The sequence below is a fragment of the Eptesicus fuscus genome, chromosome 24, assembly GCF_027574615.1.
Source record: "Eptesicus fuscus isolate TK198812 chromosome 24, DD_ASM_mEF_20220401, whole genome shotgun sequence".
Lineage (NCBI taxonomy): Eukaryota > Metazoa > Chordata > Mammalia > Chiroptera > Vespertilionidae > Eptesicus > Eptesicus fuscus.
Window position 1 is genome coordinate 8,783,968 of NC_072496.1, and position 22,996 is coordinate 8,806,963.

The window sequence follows — 22,996 nt, forward strand, 5'->3', positions numbered from 1 at the left end:
TGCCAGCCTTGTCGTGGCTTCTGTATATCCTTGGTTATAGGACTTACCTGTTCAGCTAGATTCTAGTTGGTTTTCAATTCTGGTGGTTGTTCTGTAGTTTAGCTGTAATTCTGATGTGGTTGTGGGCAGGTGAGTATTGCATTTACCTACTCTGTCATCTTGACTGGAAGGTCACCATGGTTTTATAAAAGTTTTTGAAATTTATTGGGTAACAGTAGTTAATAACTGTATTAAGTTTAAAGTGGACAATTCTATAATGTATCATCTACACATTGCATTGTGTGCGCATCACCCCAAATCTAGTCTCCTTCCGTCACCATATATTTGACTTTTTACCATCTTCATCCTCCCCACCTTCCCTCCTGGTAACACCCTTGTTTTCTGTGTCTATAAGTTTGTTGTGTTAATTTGTTGCTTTCTGGTTTATATTCCATGTTAGGAGTGAAATCAGAAGGTTCTGTCCTTTTCCATTTGACTTATTTTCCTTAGCGTGATACTCTCAAGATTCATCTTTTGTTATGGCCGAGTAGTATTCCATTGTATATATGAACCACATCTCTTGTCCAATCATCTGCGTGGGTTGTTCCTGTGTTAGGCTTTTGTGTATAATGCTGCAATGAACATAGGAGTACATATATGTTAATGGATAAATGTTTTCAAGTTGTTTGGGCAAATATCCAGAAGGGGGATTGCTACATCATATGGTAACTCTATTCTTAATTTTACATTTCCACCAGCAGTGAATGAAGGTTCCTTTTTCTCCACAACCTCTCCAGTGCTTATTACCTGTCTTGTTGATAATGTCATTCTAACATGTGTGAGGTGGTGTTGCATTGTGGTTATGATTTGCATTTCCCTAATAGCTAGTGAAGGTGAGCATCTTTTCATGTATCTTCTGGCCATTTGCATGTTTTGGTAAAGTGTTTGTTTAGGTCCTCTGCCCATTTCTACTAGGATTGTTTTGTTGTTGTTGAGTTGTATGAGTTCTTTATATATTTTGAATATCAACCCCTTATTGAAGGTATTGTTTGCAAATATCTTTTACCATTTGGTTTGTTGCCTTTTTGTTTTGTTGATGGTTTCTTTTGCTGTTATTTGCCAACATTTTGACTGCAAAGTGTTGTCTTCATAAAAATTAAACTCAGGGGGAACGAAGGTGAAGAAAGGACCACATCCTGGATTCTTATAAAGTAGATTTCATTGTAATTCCTCTTGAATTTAACAGTTAAAGAAGCCAGCAGGACATAAGTATGCTATGATCCATTTATTGCATTTCTATTGTGTGCCAATCACTGCACTAGGCACTGAGGAGAAAAAAATAGGTAGCCCTTGTTCTTGAGTTCAAAATTTGGATAAAGACAGAAACACGGAGAACTTCAACTTCTGCCAAAGACAAGTGGGTGAGGCATTGGGTTACTCAAAGTTAAGATATTGTCAGTCGAAGGAGGGGGAGAGGGCATTTTAAGTGGAGGGAATAATATGATAAAAGGGAAGCTGTGAAAAAGATTGGCAGGGCTAGGGAGTTTCGGTATGGGGGAAGCATTGTGGGAGTGAGCGAGAGTGTGTCTTCACGTGCACTGTGGGATGGAAGAAAAGAGGGGCAGGAGATGGAGCTGAAATACAAGGCAGGGCTAGATTTTGAAGGGATTTACTCTTTAGCTAAAGAATTCTAATTTCATTCTGAAGACAGTGCGGAGCCGGCAGGGGGTTGTTAGGAAGTGGGGAAGGCCAATGACACTGGCGGCACGTTGGAGAAGGAGCAGACCGAGAGACCAGAGGTGGGGAGACCCACCCAAAGGCACAACTAAGGCAGAGCCGATGAGCATGGTTTAGAGGGCAAAATGGAAAGATGTTGCTTTGAGAGAACATCAAAAGGATTGTTGACTGACACGATGAAAAAATAAGACGGGGAAGGGTAGAGCAGGATACAAAGACATTGTTATGTGGAGGGAAAGTCATTTAAAACAGATCATACAACAGGCGAAGCAGGTTCAGGAAACGGGTAATAATTCTCAGCTGTGCTGGGCTCTTTGCATTCAATTTCACAACAAGCCCATTTTATGGGCGAGGGAACAGAGTTGGAGAGATATTATGTGGCTTTAACCTAAATCACACATTTGGTAAGAGTGAAGATTTTGCATTGTTTTGAATACAGTACATGTATAATGGTTGTCTGACAACCAGGTGGGGAGACTCGGCAGGGAGTCTGAAACACAGATGTGGAGCTAAAGTGTGAGCATGGGCCAGCGGTATGGTCATGCGGCCAGTAATCTGAACCCCAGAGCCGGAAGACCACCTAGAGAGAGAATAGAAAAAAACAGCCAAAAGGAGGAGCCTCCACATGAAGGGACTAACAGGGAAGGAGCCACTGACAGAGCAGTCATGGTCCAGAGAGCCTAGAAAAACTAGACCAGAAGGCATCAGTGTCTAGAATCAGGGGTTAATAAGCAAAGTGCCACATCCTATAAAGATGTCAAGTAAGATAAGGACTGTAATAGACTATGGGATTCAGAAATTGAAACTGATAGAAATGATTTGTAATCTCTTAAAGCTCTGACTAAAATATTAGGCTTGCTGCTCTGGACAAGCCTAATTAGAACATCATCCCAATACTTCAAGGTTGCAGGTTTGATCCCCAGTCAAGGCATATACAAGAATCAACCAATGAATGCATAAATACATAGAACTCATAGATGTCTCTCACTCTCTGTCTTTCCCTTGCTCGCTCTCTACCCCCGCCTTGAAAATAAATTAAAATAAAAAAAGCTTAGGCCTGCTGTTACATTGAGGCAGACGGAGAGATCACTAACATTCCTTTAGAACAGCGGTCGCCAACCTTTTGGACCTCACGGACCACCAGTTGGCGACCACTGCTTTAGAAAACAGAACAAAAGAAGCAGGAATATAAGATGTCTACAAAGGAAAGGAAATAGTTGTGAATCTAAAACGCCTGCAATTCAGTGAATTTTTAGCCACACTTTCTGAATGCTACCACTATGGCAGTGTGGCCCAGTGCACAGAGTGTAAGAGGGAGATTATGTTTCCCCAGGAGCTAAGTGTTCACTTCACTTCTCCAGGCCTCAGTTTCCATGTGTGAAATGGCAATCTCTGAATTCCCTCCAGCAATTGAAATATTTTGATTCTATGGCAGAACTAAGACAATGCTAACCAGCTGTTCTGACACTTGCCTGACATTTCACAGGATAATTAGGAAACCTAAAAAAAAAAAAAAAGCATTTCTGTTACTATTGGAAATTGATATATTTTTCATTTGCTATTGACAAATCCTGTTTTTAGACTTGACTTGAGAGCATTGCTGTTGAATTGAAATTTTAAAAGAGAACCATTTATTTGCTTCCACCAGTTGCATGCTGTGAACGTTGGTTTAACACGTCTCTCTTATGTCATAGAGAAACTGGCTTAATAGTTAATGCCCAAGGGAAAGACTTCTGTCTTTCATGGACATCCCCACCCAATTTTTCAATTTCAGTAATTTTCAGCTCTGGGTGGTGGACAAATGGTGGTAATGAGGTCCGACTCCCTCTGGTTTGGTCTCGCCGAACCCAGGGGCACGGCGTCACCCGGACTAAGGGGCACGTGGCCTCACCCATACTCGAGGGGCGCGTGGTCTCACCCGGGCCTGGGACCCAGCCTCACCCGGATGGATCCAGGGGCGCACGGCCTCACCCGGACCCAGGATCTGGCTTCACCCGTACCCAGGGACGCTTGGCCTCTCCCAGACCCAGGGGCACGTGGCCTCACCCGGGCTTAGTTGCACAAGGCCTCACCTGGTTCCAGGGACACATGGTCTCTCCCGGACCCAGGGACGCTTGGCCTCTCCCAGACCCAGGGGCACGTGGCCTCACCCGGGCCTAGGTGCACGAGGCCTCACCCGGATCCAGGGACACATGGTCTCACCCGGACCCAGGGATGCTTGGCCTCTCCCAGACCCAGGGCCACTTGGGCTCACCCGGGCCTAGGTGCACGAGGCCTCACCCAGATCCAGGGACACATGGTCTCACCCGGACCCAGGGACGCTTGGCCTCTCCCAGACCCAGGGCCACTTGGGCTCACCCGGGCCTAGGTGCACGAGGCCTCACCCGGATCCTGGGACATATGGTCTCACCCGGACCCAGGGACGCTTGGCCTCTCCCAGACCCAGGGCCACTTGGGCTCACCCGGGCCTAGGTGCACGAGGCCTCACCCGGATCCAGGGACACATGGTCTCACCCGGACCCAGGGACGCTTGGCCTCTCCCAGACCCAGGGCCACTTGGGCTCACCCGGGCCTAGGTGCACGAGGCCTCACCCGGATCCAGGGACACATGGTCTCACCCGGACCCAGGGACGCTTGGCCTCTCCCAGACCCAGGGCCACTTGGGCTCACCCGGGCCTAGGTGCACGAGGCCTCACCCGGATCCTGGGACACATGGTCTCACCCGGACCCAGGGACGCTTGGCCTCTCCCAGACCCAGGGCCACTTGGGCTCACCCGGGCCTAGGTGCACGAGGCCTCACTCGGATCCAGGGACACATGGTCTCACCCGGACCCAGGGACGCTTGGCCTCTCCCAGACCCAGGGCCACTTGGGCTCACCCGGGCCTAGGTGCACGAGGCCCACCCGGATCCAGGGACACATGGTCTCACCCGGACCCAGGGACGCTTGGCCTCTCCCAGCCCAGGGCCACTTGGGCTCACCCGGGCCTAGGTGCACGAGGCCTCACCCAGATCCAGGGACGCTTGGCCTCTCCCAGACCCAGGGCCATTGGGCTCACCCGGGCCTAGGTGCACGAGGCCTCACCCGGATCCAGGGACACATGGTCTCACCCGGACCCAGGGACGCTTGGCCTCTCCCAGACCCAGGGCCACTTGGGCTCACCCGGGCCTAGTGCACGAGGCCTCACCCGGCTCCTGGGACACATGGTCTCACCCGGACCCAGGGACGCTTGGCCTCTCCCAGACCCAGGGCCACTTGGGCTCACCCGGGCCTAGGTGCACGAGGCCTCACCCGGACCAGGGACACATGGTCTCACCCGGATCCAGGGACGCTTGGCCTCTACCAAGACTTGCCAAAATTAATACGTCAATGAACTAATATGTCAAGTGTGTCTCTAGCTTCAATTGGACAAGCCAACAACGGACTAGAAAATATTGGGATGGGAAGAAAGAGGGAAACAAAATGAAAACAGTGATTTTAAATGTAGTACTATGCCCTTACAAGTAGGGAGTGAAGCACCAAAACAAAGAAACAATGATGAATTAGCTGCACTAACAGAAAATGAAGTAACGAGCTATTTTGAAATCACTGCTACAGGAATTTAGAATAGAATGCAAAAGAATCAAACTTTCTCATCACTTCCTAACAAAACAAAAAAAAGAGAAAGATCCCAGAGGCTCTGAACTAAACTATTGGCAAAAACATAAGTCACTAATGGGCATTTTGCCCAAAATATGATTTCTTCAAAACAGGATGTCCACTATTCATCACAGAACCATTAATTCAATTCCTAATATAAAAGTCACATATGGTTTTCACAACCCATTCAAAACAAAAGACCTAAATAAAATCACAAATGCAATGTACATAATAATTTAGGGGTAGTATGAAGAAAATATATCTTGAAATAATGTTTTACATTTTTATAAAAGTCCACTCAATATCTCCAAAGAAATTGCACACTCATGTTGTAATGTATTCAAGGACTAGACAGGAAAGAACAGGGTGATCAACAGAATTTGAGGGAAGATCATGGGAAGTGGTAGTGAGCATGTTGGCCAAACTGTATGGTCAACTGGGGAATCAATGGCTTTCCACCTTATTTCCTCTTCATGAGGGAAAATTAGGGAGGCAACTGCATGTGCAAGGGGCCCAGGTCTTGCATGATTTGGAAAGAGGTAAAAGAGCTCAGGATAACTGAGAACGAATACACTCTCAGCCCAGTGGCTAAGGGACCAGAATTGGATTGGAGATTATCTATGTAAAATATTTAGAAATATATCCTACACGCTCGTTAGTTTGTGGAGAAAGATTTGTAACTAATACATGCACACTCCCCTCCCTCTCTGGCAAAACGAGTAATACCTTAAATTTAATTTTACATTTTATTAAAAGCATTTATTTACACATGCTATATACCTTGATCCTCACACAAAAATTTAACCAAGGAGTACACTGTAGTAGAGACTGAGATTTACCCTGGAATATGTGATTAAGTGACAGGACAAGTATTCATTAAAAAAAAAAAAAATCTGGGTTCCTTTCCCTTATACTATATTTGGTTTGTATACACTCAACACTTATAGGCCTGGCACCCTTATCTATGACATGTATATATGTTACTCTTAGAACAAATTGTAGTCCTAAGGGTTTTAAACATGTGTGACCCTTGTATACTCAATGCAATGCACTAAGTTGAAGGTTATTAAAAGCTTAAGATAATTAAACCACAGCACAGAATGAATCTCTTTTAGATTTTTATTAAATTCTGTCTCTCTCCTCTCCCCTCTCTCTGTCCCTTCCTTTTTAAATGTAAAGTTTATAACTTCAAATAAAAGAGAACTGAAGAGGCTTCTGCGTGGGACCAAGATGGAGAAACAGGGACCAGATTTATTCGACCTGAAACAGCTAACAAGCTGGGCCACTTACATGATTCCAGATGTTGGGCTCTGGCAGCACAGGACAGCCATCCCTTATGAAGGAGAAACAAATGAGGTGAGCGCTACAAAGGCCCAGCTAGTGTGGGGAGGGAGAGCCCAGAGCTCACAGAACAGAATGTCAGAGAGCGGCAGAGGGTCCCCTCAACACTTCAGCAGAGTATGGACCATCAGGTGTGTGTGAGGGAAGCAGGAGCCACCCGAAGGGAACAGTCAGCGGGGTTCACGGAGGGCTTGGGAAAGGGTAAGTTCCCATCAGCCAGATGAAACCTCACACTGCAGCGAGCATCAACTCGAGTCCTCAAAGACGTGTTGCCTGATAGTGGAATACAGTTAGTCCTGAGCAAAACTGCTTTGGTGCCATCTAAGAAGACAACAGTGTAAGATCTTCAAAGTAATGAAAGAAGAAAACCTCATTAACCTAGAATTCTATATAGCTTTTAAAAAGAAAAATACCATTTTTTCAGACATGCAGAAGTTGAAAAAATTCAACAGCAGCAGAGACCTGCACTACCATAAATGTCATCTACTATTTCAGGCCGAAGGACAATGGCACCATGTGGAAATCTGAAAATACATTAAGGAATGAAGAGCAATGGAAAAGGTAAGTAAATAAGTGGGTAAATGTAAAACTCTTGATAAAAGAGGAACAACATTACAATCTGTTTTTCAGACTTATTACAATGCTACAGTAATCAAGTCAGTGTGGTCTTAGCATAAAGACAGACAGTAAATCCATGGAACACAAGAGAGTCCGGAAAGTACCCTACATGTGCTTCAACAACTGAACTTTCAACACCGCTGCAAAAGGCCAGTCGGTGGAGAAATGACAGTCTTTCCAACAAGTGGTGCTGGAGTAATTGGATATGCAAAAAATGACCCTTGATACTTACTCTTCCCATATATAGAAGCTTACTTGAAATTGACCACAGACTACATCTAAGATCTAAAGCTATAAAACTTCCAGTAGAAAATATGAGAAAAATCTTAGTGACCTTGGCTTTCTTAAACATGACATTAAAAGCACATAATATAAATTAAAATATTAATAAACGTTTGTTCCTTGAATTACACTGGCAAGAAAAAAAAAAAAAAAAAGCAAGCCACAGACTAAATTTCGTAAAACATCTAACATAGGATTCATTTCCCCCAAAACATAATAGGTGCCTAGCAGATATAGAAAATCTCTTACAGAGCATCAAGACAAGCAGTCTGATAAAAACGGGCAAAAGATTTGATTAGATATGTAACTAAAGAATATAACCAAAGAATTTATACAGATTACAAGTAGGCATATAAAACTGCTTAATGAGGAAAATGCACCAGGTGATACACGGACTAGATGGGTAAAATAGAAAAGATGGAGCATACCTGGGCTTCTTCTAACAGTGTGCTCTGCTGAGGATCAGGAGGCCTGCAGTCTAGGCCTGGCTCTACCGGCTTCGGGGAAGTCTTGCCTCCTCCTACCCCTACCGTCAAATACCAATGACAGCTACTCAGTCTACTTTACCAAGCACTTGTGATGGTCAAGTGAGACCCAGTGCAGCCACTTTGTAAGCTTGGAGTAAATGTTATTCTGTCAAAAGCTACATAGACATGAGTCACTCTGGAAAGGCAATTTAAAGAAAGTGATAGGAAAGATACATAATACATACCATGTTAGGTCTTTTCATATTTCCTTATTGCCCTTAAACTATTTTGAATTACTTGAAAAAATTTTTAATATTTACTTAAAAGGTCTACAAATGCAGGATGTCCCCCAAAAATGTATACACACTCTGAATAAAGGCAGTGTTTATTAAAATACATTTCATTTTCAAAATGTAATAGAAATTAGCTGCTAAAGTGTATATACATTTTTGGGGGATACCCTGTACTTACAAAAAATGACTCTAAAAATAATATATAATTTGTCTAAATTAATGTTTACCATAATAACACTGTACTATTCTCTATGGTGCTAAGCATTATAATAACAAATAAGTTGGTAAACTGTTGATATTTCTTAATATTTTAATTATCGTTAACCACATAATTTGGCAGTAAAAACCACTTTTCACGAAGGCATGATATATGTGTTAACAACTCAATCCTTTTTTAAAACGTTTTTATTGATGAGAGAGAATCATTGATCGGCTGCCTCCTGCACGCCTCTTCTTGGGGATCAAGCCCACAACCTGGGCATGTGCCCTCACCGGAGTCCAGCCTCAATCCGGTTCATGGGTCGACACTGAACCACAACAGCCAGGGCAACAAGTCAGTCTTGATTTACTCCTTTTGCCTCTCCATTTCTCCTGGCAGCTTTGCAAGAACCCATGCCTTCAGTTTCTCTAGCTCCCCTGTGCTTAGCTCATGGAAAAGCCCCGGGAAACTATGGAACTTGGTGCTCACCCCCAGAGCCCGTAAGGCCGAGTTTGTCTCTTCCCCCCAAGAATGAAGGACGAGCTCGTCAGCAGTCCCGTGGCACTGGAATAGCTCGGGGAGCGCGCCATCACGCTTCTGAAGAGCCTGGAGGAGGACGGACCAGTGGAAAGGTTAAAGGACAGAATGCCTGCAATTCAGAGAAAGCGGGGCAAACTCCAGTTTTACCAAAGCTTTAATATTTAAAGGGAGAAAAGAGGTAGAGACGGTGCTGTCCCCGGGACCACTGGTGGGCCTGGCACTTGGGCTCTGTTGTGTGTGACGTGTGACCTGCATTTGCTCCACAGAGGACTGTCTCAAACGGTCCATGCATTTCCCAAGGAGACTTGGGAAGACAGATCTCTTTGGAGAGGGAGGGACAATCGAGGGGAAACATACGTTCTAGTTCTCATTTCTACATCTGCCATTTCTGCTGTTGGTCATAAAGCTGCAACACTATCACAGTCATAAGGGGGACGCTGCTGTGAAACAGCTGTCAGCGATGCAGTAGGTCGTTTTGATTCTGTTCATGAAATGAGCAAACTTAGCTAGAATCCTCTATAGGGTGTCCCAAAAATGTACACACATCTTTACTGGCTGATAGTATTTTAATAAACACTGCCTTTAAAATTATTCAAAGTGCGTGTACACATTTTTTGGGAAACCCTGTATATGAAGGATCCACGTGTACCATAGATGTGTTGTTTTTCTCCTTCCCCTTTGACACCTGGCTTAACAATATTCTTCGTACAGGACATTTGATTAATTGCTGGAATAAACCATATGACTAACTTGGCCTTTAACTGTTAATTATCAACTTTGTTTTTGTTTTAGTTTCAATGTGTGAATATTTCATGTATTTTCCTGTTGTTTATTTTTAAAGCTGGCACTTACCTGGTAAACAGCAGAGGTTTTGTTCAGGAAACTGGAAAGAGCAAACACTCCTGCCACGTCTTGATGATTTCTATACGCCACATGCATCGCCATGCACCCTCCCATGGAAAATCCTCCTGGAAGAAGAGAAGAGTTCACTCTCAGAAGCAGAACACGTGCAACAACACTTCACAACAAGATACATCTGTGCCAGTCTTCCTCAGATACTCTGTAAAAATAGGTGAAGACAGACCTCTAAAGATGTGGCACTAAGTTAGTCTACTTCAGATCTCACAGATAAAGACCAGCTATGAGTCCCATCCATGTCATCACTGGGAAGGATATTTAGTAATAAAAAAAAGAGCTAGAATTGAACAAAGCAATCATGTTTATCAAGTAAAAAGATTTATAATTCAAAATATGAGTCATGGTGCATTTTTATACTTATAAGTCCTCACAATGCCGCTAGAATTAATCACATGCATCTCTTGCCAAGTTAGAAGCTATACTGCTAGTGCCTGTCACCAACAGATGCTTAGTGACCTCTGAACTAGGAAAGTTAATCAAAGACTGGGTGAGCTAGTTAAAACATTTTTGGATTACATTATTATTTTGAAAACTGACTGACGATGGTATAATTGAAACACACACACACACATATATATATATTTACTCATTTGACAAACCTTATTGTCTTTACCTGCAAGCACTGTGCTGCACATTGAAGATATGCAGATTAATATACACAAAGCTAGCGCTCCCTTGGGCAGCACATGTGTGAAAATACATGGACCCTCATTTTTTGGGGGAAAACAGAGACATCATAATGGAGACACAGCAGAGAGGGTGACCCAACCTCAGGTTAGAGACTTGGTATGTTATTTCATGAGAAATACAAAAAGTAAGCTGCACACTTGTGGAAATAGAAAAATATACTTTGGTATAGAATTCAGAGCTTTTCATTTCCAGCCTCCTGCTTTATTTCAATTAACAAAGTATAAAGCTGAGCCCTTAGAGATTGTAAATTTGAATTTACTTCAATCTCCTTTAGAGATGAAGGGAGCTTTAGCCACAGGAGATTAGATGACCTGGGTAAGGCTGTACCCCTAATTTCAGCTGTAAAGCTAGGACTTGTGAAACCCAGATTCCTTGCTGATACTTATTAAAACAGAACTACTTTACTGAGGCAGGCTGGTAATATTATTCTGGACCCAGGGTACAAATCTATGAGTAAAGATTACCAGCCTTGGGAAGTTCAGATTTTTAAAAAGGGCACAGTATGATACATATTACACCTGTGGTTTCAGCAGAGAATCAGAAGGAAATAATAGGGTCTCACCAGTAGCAGCAGCTCACCATGGATGGGAACAACTTGAAAGGCTCTTTCAAAACCACTCCCAGATGCAGATACATCTAATTAGAGGCTCACGAATAAGCCAGGTGGGGGAGTAGGGAGCATATATATCTTAGAATTGTATGTAAACTTTGCATTTGTGCATCACATTTCAAAAAATGTTAAAAGCCCCGGCACCATTATCTACGAATTTGTGCATTAAAACATCTTTGCCGTGTCCCATTAAAACATGAAGAGCTTACTGTATACAGGATTATTTCATTTCCAGTAAAATTAGCTGAACAAGAAGATCTCTAGGGTTTCCATCACATTTTAAAACCTCTTCTATAAATGCTTAATAAGCACTTGTAAAAGTTCAAACAGCAAGGACTTTCAAAATTTACAGTTATTATAATTACAGAACTTTACTTTCAGTTTGGGAATAAGACTCCATACCTCTCAGAATATACTTTTAGCCTTTCTTTAAAGTTCACAAAAGTGATCTTAGCAAATGCTCACCTTCTACTTCCTTCTCTTCTGATCTCCCCTCTTTTCACCATTTACTGACAAAATGAATTCAAAGTTGCTTATCCAACACACTGTTAACAATACAATTACATCTCTAAAATGAGGGGAAGATGAGAAGGGTTGGGGAGAGACCAAGAGGTCAAGGAGAACAAAAGAGAAAGGGAGGGGCAGAATAATTAGGGGTGGGATTGGACATTTAACTGCTTCCCTGTAGCAAGGCAATACTCCTTAACAGAAAAAAGCATACCAAGTTGTACTGGCAACTTTTCCTAGCACTGAATTACTGGGTGGAATTTATCAAGTAGATCTTTATTATCAGACCTTTTACATGCAGCCACTTCTGCTCTGACTCTATAACAGTCCAGGGCAGAAGACAACCCCCACTAGACTATCAGGGTCATGTGAGCAGAGATTTTTGTATATTTTATTCACTGATGTACCTACCCTCCCTAGGCACAGAACAGTGCCTTGAACATAGTAGGTGCTTAATAAATACTTAATGAACATGAATAAATGAACAGCCAACTGCAGTTGCCATCAGGATATTTCTGCAAGGTGACAAATTTACATCACCAGGACATGTAGCCTAACAACAACCACAAACAGAAAACATTTTCCACGTAGGAAATGTAATTATGAACAAACATAAATGCATCCTGCAAGCACTTAACCTCAAGTTCAATTCTCATAACTTATAAGGGAGACAAATGTACTCACTGAAATCTTATTATTTAAAAATGTAATGTATGTCCCTTACCCATTTATACTCTCAGGAGGTAAGCTGCAACTTCTCACCAGCCATCTCTGACAATGCAGTCACCTTTAGCATCGGACACTGCTATGAAAAGGGACTTTGTGTATTTTTTTAGAATAGAAAAACATTTAACACAAAGGGCTAGTTATTTGAATTCAATTTCCATCTAAATGTCTAAAATGCAATATAAAATATACTGTTCAATAAGTAAATACCAAATAGTAAACTCATTGTAGGTAATGGTTATAATGTATATTTATAGTTGCTGGCAAAGTATTAAAATGTCAAGAGTTAACATTTCAACATACATTTAAGATTAACGAGCTGAATAAAACATGTTAAAAAATAATAAACCTAGTTTTTATGAACTCCTTAAATAAAATAAAACAGAAACAATATATAAAAAAACTGTACTGGGAAAAATAAGTTAATCTATCTGAAACAAAATCCAGAGGAAAAAATACTTACAACTCAAGTTTACTATCAATTGAATAGGATTTTAAAAATGTAATAAAATCTGCCCTCCCTCCAAATTTCAACAATTCTTCCATTTAATTATATGTTATGCTTCAGACTGAACTGTGATAAAGTCTCAAAAGATTTGAGATTATATGTTTATATATTTGTATATTTTCTCTCACACAAAATTTATAGGATAACCAAAATATTTATCATCTATGCAAAACTGTTAGAACAGCAGTTCCACTGCTTGAAAATCCTGATAATAGTTGTTAAAGAAACATAAGTTGCTTAATTAAGACATACATGAGTTAAAAGCAAGTAGGATGCTATCATTCTTAAATTTTAGCTCCAAGAAAGAGCTACAGAAGACACTTGTATTAAGTCAGGACAAGGGACCCTGGAAATGCTGGTGGCAGGCATGTTCATCTTGGTAATTCCAACTATCCCTTCATTTTTACTTTAAAGTTTATAAAATCAATATATTAGTATATACCCATTATATAAAGTGTTTCCATCATACAGACAGAAATAAATGTCATCTAAAATCTTACTACTCCTACATAATTTTGACATGTTAAAAAATTCATGTTAATAGTTAAACACTAAATGTATAATTTTATACCTTTTCCATGTAATACTGATTTGTAAATCTTTCAAAAGAATCACAAAACTCTGTAATTATATTTTTATTCATTGAACACATACTTACTAAATGCCTTCTGACAGTATATATAGTATTTAATGGTTACTTAATATTCATCTGTATTAACAGACCATAACTCCCTTAACCATTACCCTCATGATGGGTATTTAGAATTCTACTTAGGTATAATTCCAGGATAACTTGCTTATTTCTCCCTGCTTCAAAATTATCATAGTATGCTCATATTATCAAAATTCTTATAATCTGGTCATATAATTTGTCAAGATCTATACATCTCAGATCAAAGTTAAACCTAAATTACATCAATTTTCTCTCAACAAATCATCACCACCTAGTGGCCAAAAAAGGAATCTCATTCTGTACAAAGTTCTTGCCTGAGTCCGTGGGTCTGGGTTCTAGTCCCAACTTTATTTTGCATTAGCCAGCAACCTCTTGGATGTTTAGTTTAATCATAACTGAAATGAGAATAAATTCCCACCCAACCTATTATAAGGCCCAAGAGAGAGATATGAAAACAACTTGTATAATTTAAACACTAAATATGAAACATTACGATATATAACGGCAATTTAAAACCTGTCAATTGTAATGTAAATGTCAACTATTTTAGTAGTATTACTACCATATATATTTTCTAAGCACAACAGTACACACAAGGAAAATGATAAACCTTTCCCACTTTGATTTCTCACATTAAACAAGAACATACCAGAAGGAAAGGGAGAGTTCAAGAAAGTAACAGAGAGGCAGACTGTACTATGAAATACACTTACATTCTGCATACTGGACACTTCCTTCACCTTGTTAATCAAATCAGAAGACGGGATTATGCAGGGGTGGGGAACATCTGGCCCGAGGGCTGTGTAGTGCCCTCAAAATCATTTGGTCTGGCCCTGCCAAGGCATTAGGGGTGAGTTAAATAAATGTTTGACCAAATAGAGCAGGGTAATTTTTAAGTTGATAATTTTGTATGGCCCACAAATGATGTTATAAATATTCAAATGGCCCTTGGCAGAAAAACGGTTCCCCACCCCTAGGATAATATAATGTCATGAATAATTTTCTCAGAATATAGGACTTGTCCCAGGTTTTATTTATAACTATATTGCCAACATTGAGAACAAAATTCAAAAGTCACTATTTTCTCATACCTTTTGTAGAATCATGTTTGGTATAAATATATAAAATTAAATATACACATTTCTTATGTAGAGAGCGAGGACTCACATGTCTCCGAGGAGCACACTGCACTGAAAATCCCTCCCTCTGTATCAGACACTGAGCTAGGTGGTGAACCTTGGCCCAGCTCTTCCTATCAGGCCAAAGTTTTTCTTTTTCACTAGGAAGGTAATATATTTCCATTGATAACAACTAAAAACAAAGAGTGTGTTTTCACTGCTAACACCCGAAGTCGACTGCCCTTAGGTATCCTCCTAATAATCCTTGTTTCCAAAACCTGACACAGCGCGTGCATTAGTCTTTCATCCCTCTACTGGCTCCACACATCTGCCTTCTTGTTCTTCTCCTGGCTTCACACTGGCCGCCCTCCATGGTGTTGTTAAGCACAATCTTTCTAAAATGCACACTCTTCATGTCATTCTCTGCATATAATTCAAAATCCCTAGGGGTCGGGGCGTGCACTAAACTATTTCCAGAGAGAATCTGACATGCCTCTCGCTTTCTTTCATGAATGTATCCCTCCTGTTTATCAGTCATATTCTGACTCATTCTTTGTAACTCGGTTGGAATCATGTCTCCTAAGAAGCAGTTCTTAACTCCCTAAAAGGATCACTACTTCTTTCCTTTACTGCTCACCCTGTACCTTGAACACATTTTTACAATAACTCTTGTATTGTATTAGAACACTTGGCTTCTATATCTCCCTCATTAGACTGTAACATTTTTGATAGTTGTTTTTTTTTTTGTTTTTTGGTTTTTGTTTAGTACTCCAGGTCTTAAAATTTTTAACAATTTGGAGACTGAATTTAGTATGAGAAGTACCATTTTTTACTTGACCGAGAGAAGGCTGGATATCATATACTATAAAAAAATTGTTCTTAAAACACTAAGTTTAATATAATAAAATGCCATTAATTAAAATAAAACCACGGAGAAAGAATGGGATCCCACCTACTCAAATATAGAGAATAGTTTTGTTTACAAAGTTACACTGGTTGCAATTATAACCACAGAGTGTATATTGTGTGATATTAAACCGGAAATTTTATCACATATTAAGAGGCCCAGTGCACGAATTCGTGCATGGGTGGGGTCCAGCCGGCCCCAATCAGCAGATTGGCGTCAGGCCTGTTGGGAGGAGACAGTAGGAGGTTGGCCAGCCGGCCAGCCGGCCTGCCCGCCCCTGATCGGGGCCCCATCAGGGCCAGGCTGGTTGAGGGGAGGGGCCGTGGGTGATTGGCCATTTGGCCCCGCCCCCGATTGGGGTAGGGGGCTGGTTGGGGGAGGGGCCAGCCATGGGGAGGGGCTGTGGGCAGTGGGCCGGCCAGCCCCATCCCCCAATTGGTGTGTGTAGGGGGGGCGATCAGGGGTGGAGGTGACTGGGGGGAAGGGCCATGGGCCGATTGGGGTGGTGAGGGCTGATCGGGGGTGGGGCTGGCTGTGGGGAGGGGCTGTGGGCCAGCTGGCCCTGCCCCTGAATGGGGTATTGGGGGCTGATTGGGGGCCACTGGCCTGGGGGAGGGTCCATGGGTGGTTGGCTGGCAGGCCCTGCCCCTGATCAGAGTAGGGGGGCTTTTGGGAGTGGAGCTGGCTGGGGGAGGGGCCGCGGGAGGTTGGCCAGCGTCATAGCGACTGGTTGTTACGGTCTTTATGGCGTTCTGGTTGCTGGCTTTTTATATATATATATATAGATTAAACAAAAGCAATAAGGACAGTTTGTGTACCCATAACTTCCATTTTTCCATTTTCAATAATTTTCTATTTTTTTCTCTCAGAATTAATTTTTTAAAGTAATCTAATATCATTCTGATGTGTTTAATAAAATTGTTCAGAATCTCAAAGCATTTTTTCTTTGAATTCCTACTGAATCCTTCCTTCATTAAAATGTTAATAGCACTTAAACTTTATTAACATGTAAATTAAGAGTACTAATTAGAATATTTTCTACTTTTTTATGAATGAAGAGTTTATAATTTTATTTTAAAGCAATTTCTTATCCTAATTTTTTCTTTTCCCTCTCATCACATTTCTTCAGGACCTCATTACCATGTAAATTCAGTAACTGGGGTTTCTACATCCAACTTCGAAACTTATCACTTACCCCTTCTGCCAGATTAATTTTCCTAAAGCATAACTGTAATTAACTATATGACTCAAACACCTTCTTCAATCATCTCTCATCAATTATCTACAGAATAAAGGGTACAAGGGAAACCAGAAAGAATCTACTGAGAGTCTAGAATAACCAAGTGTTTTACAAACACCATCTCCCAGTAAGTAGACAATGAATCATTAGCCCCCTGTACAGGTGAGACAGCAGAATCTAAATAGGCACCGATAGACTTAGCCTGGAACCCATTTTTGTCACTAACAGGCTCTTCAGCCTCCTACCAGAGTCAACAAGGCATTTTCCATTCAGACAACAAACTTTCTGCTAAAACCATGTAATGTCCAGACAAACAAGCACTCCTTTTTCTGCTTGTATGACTGTTCATATAATTCTCTATGCCTACACCTGCACACTATGAATAGTTAAAATTTTATCTGTACATCTCAAAACTCCAATGCCCCCAGCTACCTTCCCACTAGACTTCTCTAACAGCCTCAAATACCTAGGATGTCTTCTGAATCCCTGTGGTACTTAATTATTCAAGTCAACAATTCACTGACAGATCATGCCACCCGTGACAACTTGCCTAGGCACCGCTCTGTGCCAGGAATGGCGCTGGGTCCTGGGAAATAATAATGAATATGTGTGATCACTCTCTTTGAGGAGCAGGCAGTTATTGGGCTGTAGGGCACTCATCATCAGCTGCTTTATTTCCAGTTGTCATTGTAAGTACCTCCTGGGCTCTTCCACGTTGTGAACAATTGTGAGATAGATCCTGTTTTATTTAGCTATGTGTCCCTTTGAGCATCTAACACATTGCCTGCCCACAGGAGGAACTTCGAAAATATCTGGTAAACAACTGAATATGATGGAATCTGTCATACATGCACACATTTTTAATTCTGTCCTGTAAGTATGTTGTCTAATGCCCTAGACCCGTGGTCAGCAAACTGTGGCTTGCAAGCCACATGTGGCTCTTGGGCCCCTTGAGTGTGGCTCTTCCACAAAATACCACGGCCTGGGTGAGTCTATTTTGAAGAAGTGGTGTTAGAAGAAGTTTAAAAAATTTGGCTCTCAAAAGAAATTTCAATCGTTGTACTGTGGATGTTTGGCTCTGTTGACTAATGAGTTTGCCGACCACTGGCCTAGACGGAGGTGGGTGCCCTTCCCTGTGCTCCACCCAGCACTTCCATTATGATATACATTTATCTGTATTACAGTTAAACATAGTTGTTAAACATAGATACATAGAAACTCAGAGTTAAATATAGATGAGAAAACAGAGGCCCATAAAAGGTGACGTTACTGTAAACATCCAATCTCATTTTTGTATGTAGTATAAAAATAGAGATATTATAGTTTATGTATTTGATGATTACAGAAAAAGGGTATTAAGTAGAATAAAGAGTTTATATAAAGGCACATTATAGCCCTGTAAGAATAGAAGTTGCTCAAGTTAGTTAACAGAAGTTTATAAATACCTTATTCCTGTGATACTAACTCTGAAGAGTTAACTCTTCGTAAATTCAATGTTATATTTTGACTGTGTACTTTATCTTAATCATGGCAACAGAAGTTTAAACATATAATAAAACTTAAGCTAATTAAAATAAATTGTTTTAAAAACTGAATTGAATAATCTCCTTATTAAAATTAAACATGGGGCTCTCAAACTGTTATTATTAAAATGAAATGGAATTAAAGTTTCTGAGTTATTGTTTATAATTCTAATATCTTTGAAACCCTTAGTACATAGTTTATTTGAAACTATAAACAGGTCAAATGATATAGAAGTGCTTCTAAATAATATTCCAAGTAAAGTTCAATGTAACAAATTTAAACAAAAGTAAAAAAAAAAATGGAATTACCAACATTTGAAGGTCTTACCTATTAATATTCTATTCTTCTTGATGCCACTTTTTACTTCATCATTAATCAAGTCTGAGAGCACCTGACACATCACATCGATGGACTCAAGGTGCTCTGGGCAGTCGTTAGATATTTTAAATCTGTCAAACCACACATTGGAGATTCCTCCTTTCATAGGAGTATAGGGTCTGTTTAAAACCAAAAAAAAAAAAAAAAGATGACATTAAGGTAGATTTTTTTATTTTCTAAGATCTAAGGTAGATTTTTAAATTTCTAGTGTTTTGAATAAATCATTTCAATTTCCTCCAAGTTTTATAAATTGAAAAATTCCTATTAAAAGCACCCCTATGTATTTGGCATTAGCTCACCTATACGTATATCAATTCCATTAACATTTACTAATGCCAGTACATGTTTAGTTTCTCCATTTTTAAGATTCATAAATTTTCCAAAAATCCTCACAAAAATTGAATTATATATATATTATGTATGTAAATAGTACGTGTGTATATTTTTGCTCAATTTTAAAAAGTGATTAATCAGATCTATGTTTTTAAAAATTTCTGCTTTTTTCCCCTTTAATGTAAGGATCGATATTTTAGTATACACAGCTAACTGAATAATGCTTGTCCATGCAAAAAATTCAATACCCCAAGAGTGAAAAAATAATTGAGTGCTTTTAAAAGTTGGTTAATTTGCAGCACTCAAGTATCCAAGGTGAGCTAATAATTTGGGTCTCAAATTGAGTGCTTTGTTGGACTTACAAGACATTTTATGTAATAAGATGCTCTGAATTGGTGTCTTGTTGAACAAGGTTACTCTTATCAGATTCTTTACATTTTTGTAAAGTTGGGATGGTTCCAGTACTAGTGAATCTTAACCCATTCACAGGATATTCATACTCTGAATGAAGCTAAAGTGACAAAGGTACCCATCACGATGTGAGAGGAATGTAAACCAGTGATGACCACAGATGCAGAATTCCTCCTACATCTACTCCCGGGCCCATTTTGGTTAGCTGTATACTCTCACCCTCCAGAATCAGTGAAACAGTGTGAAATGTTCACCAGAGCAAAACACTGGAGGATGCGAGACACCAGCTGAGCCCTGATGGTGCTTCCCTTCATCTCCTCTAGTGAAACCCAGTGGAACCTCAGTGACCCAGGGAGCTATAAATATTTAACTCTCATTCTCTTATCCACTGTATCAAAAGGACCCTCAGTCTGTGCAGCTCTGCCCGTGGGAAGCATCGAAGCTTTTAGACCAATGGGTAGAACTGAAGGGGGCAGGAGAGCTACACCATCATTGATCAGACCACTCCACAATACATGGGCATCCACTTTGGGAGCCAGGAAATCAAGAGGAAGACATTTGGAAACTTTCTCAGATGAATTGAAAGAAATCTGGAAATATGAACTCATCTACACAGGATCTTTTATTTACTAAAATAGAATCATGTTATAAACATTACTTTGCAACATGCTTTCTGAAACTTGAATGTATATCTTGCCCAGACAACATGGCTCAGTGGTTGAGCATCGACCTATGAGCCAGGAGGTTGAGGTTCAATTCCTGGTCAGGGCACATGCTCAGGTTGTGGGCTTGATCCCCACTGTGGGGCGTGCAGGAGGCAGCTGATCAATGATTCTCTCTCATCACTGATGTTTTTCTCTCTCCCTTTCCTTTCCTCTCTGAAATCAATAAAAATTTATTAAAAAACAACAATACACAACATTAAAAAAACTGGAATGTATATCTTGAATATTCCTATAAGACAGTATATAAAATCCTAGCATTTTCTCTGTTTATGACAATACATGATATTACATACCTATATACCTATATCTATGTGTGTGTGTATGTGTGTGTATATGTGTTGATGTTTGTCATATAAATCTTATTTTTTGCACCATTCCTCCTTGCCAATCTTACTCCCTCCCCCCCTCCAACCACATATCTTGCCCAACACGCTAGGTTTTTCTGCTAAGGGCCATTTGGATATCTATAATGTCATTCGAGGGCCATACAAAATGATCAACTTAAAAATTAGCCTGTCATAGAAAACACCAAAGACTCCATCAAAAAACTACTAGACTTAATAAATGAATTTGGCAGTGTAGCAGGATACAAAATTAACATTCAGAAATCTATGGCTTTTTTATACAGCAACTAGAGACCTGGTGCACAAATTCTCCTCAGCCTGGCCTGTGCCCTCTCGCTGCTCCCACTCATCCTGGCCCCGCTGTGCCTATTGCTGCTGCTTGGTAGCGTGCTGCCACATAGACGGGAGAGGCTCACACTGCTGCAGCTGTGTACACCAGCAGTGAGCCTGGTGTCTGGTGCCCTTCAGTCAGCTGAGCGACGCTCCCGCTGTGGGAGTGCACTGTCCACCAGGGGGCAGCTCCCATGTTGAGCATCTGCCTCCTGGTGGTCAGTGTGGGGGTGTGTGTCCCTCAGCCCAGCCTGCACCCTCTCCAATCTGGGATCCCTCTCACAATCCAGGACTGCTGGCTCCCAAATGCTTGCCTGCCTGCCTTCCTGATTGCCACTAACCGCTTCTGCCTGCCAGCCTGATCACCCCCTAAACACTCCCCTGCCAGCCTGATTGATGCCTAACTGCTCCCCTGCTAGCCTGATTGCCCCTAACTGCCATCCCCTGCAGGCCTGGTCACCCCCTAACTGCCCTCCCCTGAAGGCCTGGTCACCCCTAACTGCCGTCCCCTGCAGGCCTGATCGCCCACAACTGCCCTCCCTTGCAGACCTGGTCCCTCCCCTGCTGGCCATCTTGTGGCAGCCACCTTGTGTCCACATGGGGGCAGGATCTTTGACCACATAGGGGCAGCCATCTTGTGTGTTGAATTGATGATAAATTTGCATATTATTCTTTTATTAGCTAGGATAGAGGCCTGGTGCACAGGTGGGGGCTGGCTGGTTTGCCCTGAAGGGTGTCCCAGATCAGGGTGGGGGTTTCTTTGGGGTGTGGGGTGGCCTGGGCGAGGGGCCTGTGGTGGATTGCAGGCCGACCATGCTCCCCGGCGACCCAAGCGGAGGTCCTGGTATCTGGGAATTATTTATCTTTTATAATTGAAACTTTGTAGCCTTGAGTGGAGGCTAGGGCAGGCCAGGGCAGGCAGAAAGCTTGGATTCCTCCATCGCTGGGGAAACCCAAGCCTCCTGCTTGCTCCGTGGCCACAGCCATTTTTGTTGGGATTTATTTATCTTCTATAATTGAAACTTTGTAGCCTTGAGTGAGTCCATGGCCGACCAGGGTGTGCGGGAAGCTTGGCTTCCTCCATTGCCGGGGAAACCCAAGCCTCCTGTTCGCTCCGTGGCCGCAGCCATCTTGGTTGGGTTAATTTGCATACTAACTCCTGATTGGCTGGTGGGCGTAGCTTGTGAGTATAGTAGAGGTATGGTCAATTTGCATATTACTCTTTTATTAGATAGTATGATGAACTCATAGAAAAAGAAACTAAAAAAACAATCCCATTTACCACTGCACCAAAAGAAAAATTAAGATACCTAGGAATAAACTTAACTAAGGAAGGGACATAAGAGACCTGTACTCGGAAAACTACAGTACGTTGAAAGAAGAGATAGAGGAAGATATAAACAAATGGAAGAATATACCATGTTCATGGATTGGTAGAATCAACATCATTAAAATGTCCATACTACCCTACCCAAAGCAATCTATAGATTCAATGCAATCCCCATTAAGAGACCAAGGGAATATTTCACAGAACTAGAACAAACTCTCCAAAAATTCATATGGAATAAAAAAAGACCCTGAATAGCTGCAGCAATCCTGAAAAAGAACAAAGTTAGAGGGATCACAACACCAGCTATCAAGCTATATTACAAAACCACTGTTCTCAAAACTGCCTGGTACTGGCACAAAAACAGACATGTAGAACAATGGAACCAAACAGCGAACCCAGAAATTGACCCAAGCCATTATGCTCAATTAATATTTGACAAGGGAGGCAAGAGCATACAATGGAGTCAAGACAGTCTCTTCAATAAATGGTGTTGGGAAAATTGGATAGATACATGCAAAAAAAAAAATATAACTAGACCACCAACTTACACCATACACACAAATAAACTCAAAATGGATAAAGGACGTAAAAGTAAGACAGGAAACCATAAAAATCTTAGAAGAATCCATA

General features: G+C 41.3%; 1 protein-coding gene across 3 annotated transcripts in view; it reads right to left on the reverse strand.

The window, feature by feature from the left end:
- LYPLAL1 (lysophospholipase like 1) overlaps nucleotides 1-22,996 on the reverse strand; it is a 66,535-nt gene that overhangs the window by 27,353 nt on the left and 16,186 nt on the right. The window contains exons 3-6 of one of the 3 annotated variants that reach the window (XM_054713101.1): nucleotides 18,843-19,012; nucleotides 9,947-10,062; nucleotides 9,044-9,160; nucleotides 8,669-8,882 (exon numbers count right to left, since the gene is read on the reverse strand). In XM_054713101.1, coding sequence (XP_054569076.1) covers nucleotides 8,844-8,882; nucleotides 9,044-9,160; nucleotides 9,947-10,062; nucleotides 18,843-19,012 — 442 coding nt within the window. In that variant the 3' untranslated portion in view covers nucleotides 8,669-8,843. Of the gene's footprint in view, nucleotides 1-8,668; nucleotides 9,161-9,946; nucleotides 10,063-18,842; nucleotides 19,013-22,996 lie in introns of those variants that run through there. The other 2 variants (XR_008555363.1, XM_008149899.3) reach the window with 2 other exon arrangements.